The sequence below is a fragment of the Triticum aestivum genome, chromosome 3B (genome assembly GCF_018294505.1).
Source record: "Triticum aestivum cultivar Chinese Spring chromosome 3B, IWGSC CS RefSeq v2.1, whole genome shotgun sequence".
Classification (NCBI taxonomy): Eukaryota; Viridiplantae; Streptophyta; class Magnoliopsida; order Poales; family Poaceae; genus Triticum; species Triticum aestivum.
Window position 1 is genome coordinate 92,811,196 of NC_057801.1, and position 6,427 is coordinate 92,817,622.

At 42.5% G+C, this 6,427-nt stretch overlaps 1 protein-coding gene across 2 annotated transcripts; it reads left to right on the forward strand.

Moving 5' to 3' along the window:
- Positions 1 to 200: 200 nt before the first annotated feature.
- On the forward strand, positions 201 to 5,914 carry LOC123068829 (uncharacterized). Of its 2 annotated transcripts, none has more exons than XM_044491507.1 (2): positions 201 to 2,052; positions 2,360 to 5,914. In XM_044491507.1, exon 2 carries the CDS (start codon positions 2,367 to 2,369, stop codon positions 3,465 to 3,467), a length of 1,101 nt encoding a protein of 366 aa, XP_044347442.1. In that variant the 5' UTR covers positions 201 to 2,052; positions 2,360 to 2,366; the 3' UTR covers positions 3,468 to 5,914. The 2 variants fall into 2 exon arrangements, 1 of the variants encoding a protein (XP_044347442.1); XR_006432031.1 differs by having other exon boundaries at positions 202 to 3,583; positions 4,789 to 5,914.
- The last annotated feature ends 513 nt before the right edge of the window (positions 5,915 to 6,427 follow it).

Here is a 6,427-nt window from a genome sequence, read left to right on the forward strand (position 1 = left end):
CAGACGATGTGTGATAAGCACATTTCATATATACAATTTGGGCACACAAATATACCATTTATTGTGATCTGGCCATCAATTCTTGCTGTGAAATATTGAATACTTGCTTGATAATCAAAAAAGGGTATCATTTACAATTCGTTTGTTTATCTTGCAGAAAAGTGCGAGAAGGCACTATAAACTTCGTGATAATGAGAAGAGTCAAGGGCAGGAAAGAAGAATATTGAGGAACAAGACTTTGGGCAAGAAGAGAAGAGGGACCCAACTAGGAAGGAAGAAGTATCCAGGGGCGCCAACTAAATGAAGAATGGATCTTCTTGCGTAGAAAGTTGAGATGAGGAGGGCCAAAGTGCAACAGTGGCAGCTGAGAGAAGGGGAACAAAATCCCTAGCGCAACCAATTTTTTGGATCGGGCCTGGCACACATCTCTCTCCCTCACCCCTCCTTCTTCCACCTCCGGCCACCGCCGCGGCTAGGCCGGCGTGGCGGTGTGCAACCCAGCCATCTATCAGCGCCACCCAGCACCTCCACCCGCTCCACAACACCACAGCACCTCCACCCGCCATACCGTAACGCATCCATCCACCATCGCCATCACATCCAGCCACCATCACCTCGCGTGCCCGACCAGACTAGAGGTCGTGGTTGTCTAGTGCTCCGCGCAAGTCTCTCCTCTCTGCTGCTGTACCCTGCGCCCCTTGCCTAGCTGCTCCTATTCTCCTGCGCCCCCTGCTGCTCCTCACCATGCTGCTGCTCTCTGCCTAACACGCCTTTGTTGTTCTTCTTGCCCAAACCATGCTGTTACTCCTTATCTGAACCTACGGTTGCTACTGCGCTCTGCTGCTTCTTCTCCCATGTCACTACTGCTGCTCTTCTTTTCTTTCCCCTACTGTTGCTCCTTCTCTGAACCTCACGATGCTGCTCCATCTCCTAAACGCTGCTGCTTCTTCCTTGGCCCCCTGCTCTGCTCCTAATCTGAACCATAAATTGCTGCTACTCCCCTTCATTCTCTAAATTTCTGTAGACTTGAGATCATATGTAATATTCATATTTGGCTAGTGCTTGAAACTTGCTATTGGTTCAGATTTGTAACTGTATAATAATGCTATGACATGTTCAGTTTCAGACTGGTGATTGTTTAGTACTGTAGTACTGTTTTTGTTCATCGGAGAGTATTAGAACAGTGCCCTGTAATACCATATTCGTATTTGTGTGTGTGTGTGTGTGTGAAATATATTAATTATGTACTGCACTTGCTACTGATTAGTGTCCAGTTTACTGTAGACTGTTGCTCAAGTTCCTATGATATATATCATGTTTGACAGTTTAGTCTTCTAGTTATTATTGCACTGATTTATGTCAAGAAGATTTGGCTAGTGTGATGTGAGTCCAGTACATGTGCTTTATAATCCTGTTTGTAACCAGTGTTCATTTTGTAGTCCCAGTGATATATCTTGTACCTTGTGCTAGCTATGAACCTATGATATATATGTGTGTGTTATGTTCATGTCCTTTTACTTCTCTTGTCATTGATGATAGCTTTTGTTAGTATCTTAATTTCTCAAGCATTACGAAAATACCAAAAAGATTGTTGAAGATAATTTGAACCTTCCTTGCTACTGTGTTATTTTCTTTATCGTCAACTTTGATTAGTTTAGGTCTATATTTCCTTGCAATCATCATCTAAATTCTATTACCTAGCTTTAGCCTAGTATAGTTGCCATCGCCTAGTCCCTGAGGAGAACCCGACACTCGTAGTTTGGGTATAAAACCCCACTGTACCTACTATTGATCATTTTGGCGCCGTTGCCGGGGACTAGCGTCGAGTGACCGTGTTAGGCTATAGACTAGGTTTTTCTTCTTTTTCTATTTTGTGCCATATATTTGTGATATATCTCTAACTCCTGACCCTTGTTCCAGATTATTTCCTCTTTGTTTTCTTCTCCTTTTTGTAGGTTAGAACCATCTTCTCGGATATGGCTTACTATTCAGATCATCATGCTTATGTGAGCAACACTACAAACAGCACGGAAAGTGTTCAAGAACTGATAGGTAAGATTTCCCATCGATTAGATGATTTAGCTCGGCAGCGAGAAGGAGTTTTTGAGGATAGGCCTAGTTCTTACGATCCTTATTCCAGAGGCCATCCTTATGTTGCTCCTACCTACCATATTTGTGGATTTCAGGGCCATTCGCCCGCTGAATGTCAGCGTGGTTACTCCCATCCTCCGGATTGTTTTGGCATGAGCTTCGCTCAACAGCATAGCTCATACCAAAACAATTACTCACATGGGTGGCCTGAAATCCCGAATATGTCATATAGGAGCAACAACCCTGAGATCTCATCGTTTGCCTCTAGTTATCCAATGCAGGGATTTAGGTATGAAGAGGAGAGCCACAACTATGCTCCACAACAGATTTATTCAGCTCCTACTCATATACCTCAACACCAGGACATGTTGCCAACGGAGTTAAATGGTCCTCCATTTGGTCAACCAACACTTTCAACACAAGTGCCCACACAAGATGACTTTGATGATATAGACAAGCTCACATTGCTTAGTCTTGAGTTCACTTGGAGTGCCGAGGATGATCCTATTAGGAAGGTTATTCTAGAGGAAATGAAGAAGATCAAGAGTGGAAAAGAGCTAGTGGAAGAAGTAAGGAAGATTGAGAAGAACATCAACGCTGGCAGCACTATTTCTTCACAACTTGAGTTGAGTGTGGTTGAGATATCCATGGATACATGTGAGGTTCCAACACCTTCACATTTCGTTGAGCAAGATAGCAAGTGCCTTGAGCAAGAGATACCTCAGATTATAGAAGATGAACTAGAAGACAAGGAACAAGATGATCAAGAGCTGCAATTCCCAAGTGATCAAGTTGAAGACTCATCATCTATTACTCCTGAAGAAGTACAAGAAGCTGCTGTAGATGAAGATGAAGAACATGAGATTCATTTGCCTATTGTCATACCAGAGTGTGATGTGTCAGGTTTACTCAATCCTCTTGATGACATGATGCCTTGTGATTTCTTTGCTACTACCTTGCATTACATGATACCATCACTTAAGATTGATTTGAAAACTCATTTGCTTGGATATGATGATATATACCCTGTTAGTGGCATTACTCTCATTTGTGATGATCATAGTTACTTTCCTCGTGCTAGTCCTATGCTTAATGAAACATATCATTCCCATGCTAGTCTTGAGCTTAATGATAAATATCATCCTCATGTTAGTGCTGACCTTGCTGATTTCTACCATCCTAAACATGTGCTTTATAGCTATGCTTATGTAATTGGATATTCGATTGATGACTTGGAGGGTATTATCCCTACCACTTGCATTGTGTCTTTGGTTGAGTGCTCTTTCAGGTTGTTGCTTGTGCACGATCCAATACATGCTGACCAGGTTCGAGGTGACATTCCTTGGGATCCTGGTGGAGTCAGAGCATGGCGATGAGGAGAAGCAATGGGGCACACATATGGAAGAGTGAAGCTGGAGCATCCATGAGGAAGCAAGGGAGAAGAGCTGCAGCTGGTGAGGTGATCGAGCGAGTGCTACATGATCAAAGCCCGGTGAGCTGTTTCATGACCCATTCCGAATATATCATCCATTAATACATGCTGAAATCAAATGTTATTTGGGTTGCTTAAGCCATGTCTTAAATGTTGCCCCACTGAATTTTACTTGACATATGGTGCTTGATGAGAATATGTGAACTGAGTGTTGAATGCCTGGTAAACTAGTGATCTATACAAGGCTTGCTTTGCTAAAAGTAGTGGAAGTTATTAGTTTTGAGTGCTCAAATCCCTAGTATACTAGAAAACTTAATCATTTTCTGCTTTTACCTCGATACACCTAGATCACCATGTTTAGATGCTGAATTTGTGCTAAGTGTGTTCCCATTGAGAGCAATCACCTAACCACTATGGATTAGCATGCTATGTTCCCTGGATCGGTAGCATGTGAACCAGACATGGAGAAGTGATGATTCCTGTCTTTGTGCTTATGCGTTGTTCATTTAAGATAAGTAATAATGAATAAATAAGTCTGACTACCTAAAGTAGCATGTCATGTTCCCGGGATCGGTGGCATGTGAAATCCGGTAGCTTGGACAGTAATAAATAAATAAAAATGTAATTGTCGAACCAGGTGTATACCATGTTCTCGGGATCGGTGGTATGTTCCTTTGGGGAGACAAATAACAACAAAAAAACTAATAATTGGTTGATCCAGGTGTATACCATGTTCTCGGGATCGGTGGTATGTTCCTTTGGTGAGATCGATAAAATATTATCATTGCTTTACTTCTGTAAATAAGTGAACGGATCACAAGTTTATGTTCTTTTTTTTGTGCTCTGGATCATGCTCGCTTTAGGAACCTTTGGCACAATCATCATTTAAACTTGTTGATCTTCTTTTATCATTGTAAAATTTTAAAATGGTCAAGTCTACTAGGATCCTATTGCTTTGTAGCACTCTTAACCATTGATTTTCACTAGTTAAGTCCAAAGCATGCTTTGTTTGGAGATCTACTTCACTGGGACATTCTCCAGTCAGCTCACTGTTCATTATCTAGCTCTTGTCATATTCCTTTGCTTGAGGACAAGCAAAGATTTAAGTGTGGGGGAACTTGATAAGCACATTTCATATATACAATTTGGGCACACAAATATACCATTTATTGTGATCTGGCCATCAATTCTTGCTGTGAAATATTGAATACTTGCTTGATAATCATAAAAGGGTATCATTTACAATTCGTTTGTTTATCTTGCAGAAAAGTGCGAGAAGGCACTATAAACTTCGTGATAATGAGAAGAGTCAAGAGCAGGAAAGAAGAATATTGAGGAACAAGACTTTGGGCAAGAAGAGAAGAGGGACCCAACTAGGAAGGAAGAAGTATCCAGGGGCGCGAACTAAATGAAGAATGGATCTTCTTGCGTAGAAAGTTGAGATGAGGAGGGCCAAAGTGCAACAGTGGCAGCTGAGATAAGGGGAACAAAATCCCTAGCGCAACCAATTTTTTGGATCGGGCCTGGCACACATCTCTCTCCCTCACCCCTCCTTCTTCCACCTCCGGCCACCGCCGCGGCTAGGCCGGCGTGGCGGTGCGCAACCCAGCCATCCACCAGCGCCACCCAGCACCTCCACCCGCTCCCCAATGCCGCAGCACCTCCACCCGCCATACCGTAACGCATCCATCCACCATCGCCATCACATCCAGTCACCATCACCTCGCGTGCCCGACCAGACTAGAGGTCGTGGTTGTCTAGTGCTCCGCGCGAGTCTCTCCTCTCTGCTGCTGTACCCTGCGCCCCTTGCCTAGCTGCTCCTATTCTCCTGCGCCCCCTGCTGCTCCTCACCATGCTGCTGCTCTCTGCCTAACACGCCTTTGTTGTTCTTCTTGCCCAAACCATGCTGTTACTCCTTATCTGAACCTACGGTTGCTACTGCGCTCTGCTGCTTCTTCTCCCATGTCACTACTGCTGCTCTTCTTTTCTTTCCCCTACTGTTGCTCCTTCTCTGAACCTCACGATGCTGCTCCATCTCCTAAACGCTGCTGCTTCTTCCTTGGCCCCCTGCTCTGCTCCTAATCTGAACCATAAATTGCTGCTACTCCCCTTCATTCTCTAAATTTCTGTAGACTTGAGATCATATGTAATATTCATATTTGGCTAGTGCTTGAAACTTGCTATTGGTTCAGATTTGTAACTGTATAATAATGCTATGACATGTTCAGTTTCAGACTGGTGATTGTTTAGTACTGTAGTACTGTTTTTGTTCATCGGAGAGTATTAGAACAGTGCCCTGTAATACCATATTCGTATTTGTGTGTGTGTGTGTGTGTGAAATATATTAATTATGTACTGCACTTGCTACTGATTAGTGTCCAGTTTACTGTAGACTGTTGCTCAAGTTCCTGTGATATATATCATGTTTGACAGTTTAGTCTTCTAGTTATTGTTGCACTGATTTATGTCAAGAAGATTTGGCTAGTGTGATGTGAGTCCAGTACATGTGCTTTATAATCCTGTTTGTAACCGGTGTTCATTTTGTAGTCCCAGTGATATATCTTGTACCTTGTGCTACCTATGAACCTGTGATATATATGTGTGTGTTATGTTCATGTCCTTTTACATCTCTTGTCATTTATGATAGCTTTTGTTAGTATCTTAATTTCTCAAGCATTACGAAAATACCAAAAAGATTGTTGAAGATAATTTGAACCTTCCTTGCTACTGTGTTATTTTCTTTATCATCAACTTTGGTTAGTTTAGGTCTATATTTCCTTGCAATCATCATCTAAATTCTATTACCTAGCTTTAGCCGAGTATAGTTGCCGTTGCCTAGTCCCTGAGGAGAACACGACACTCGCAGTTTGGGTATAAAAACTCCACTGTACCTACTATTGATCA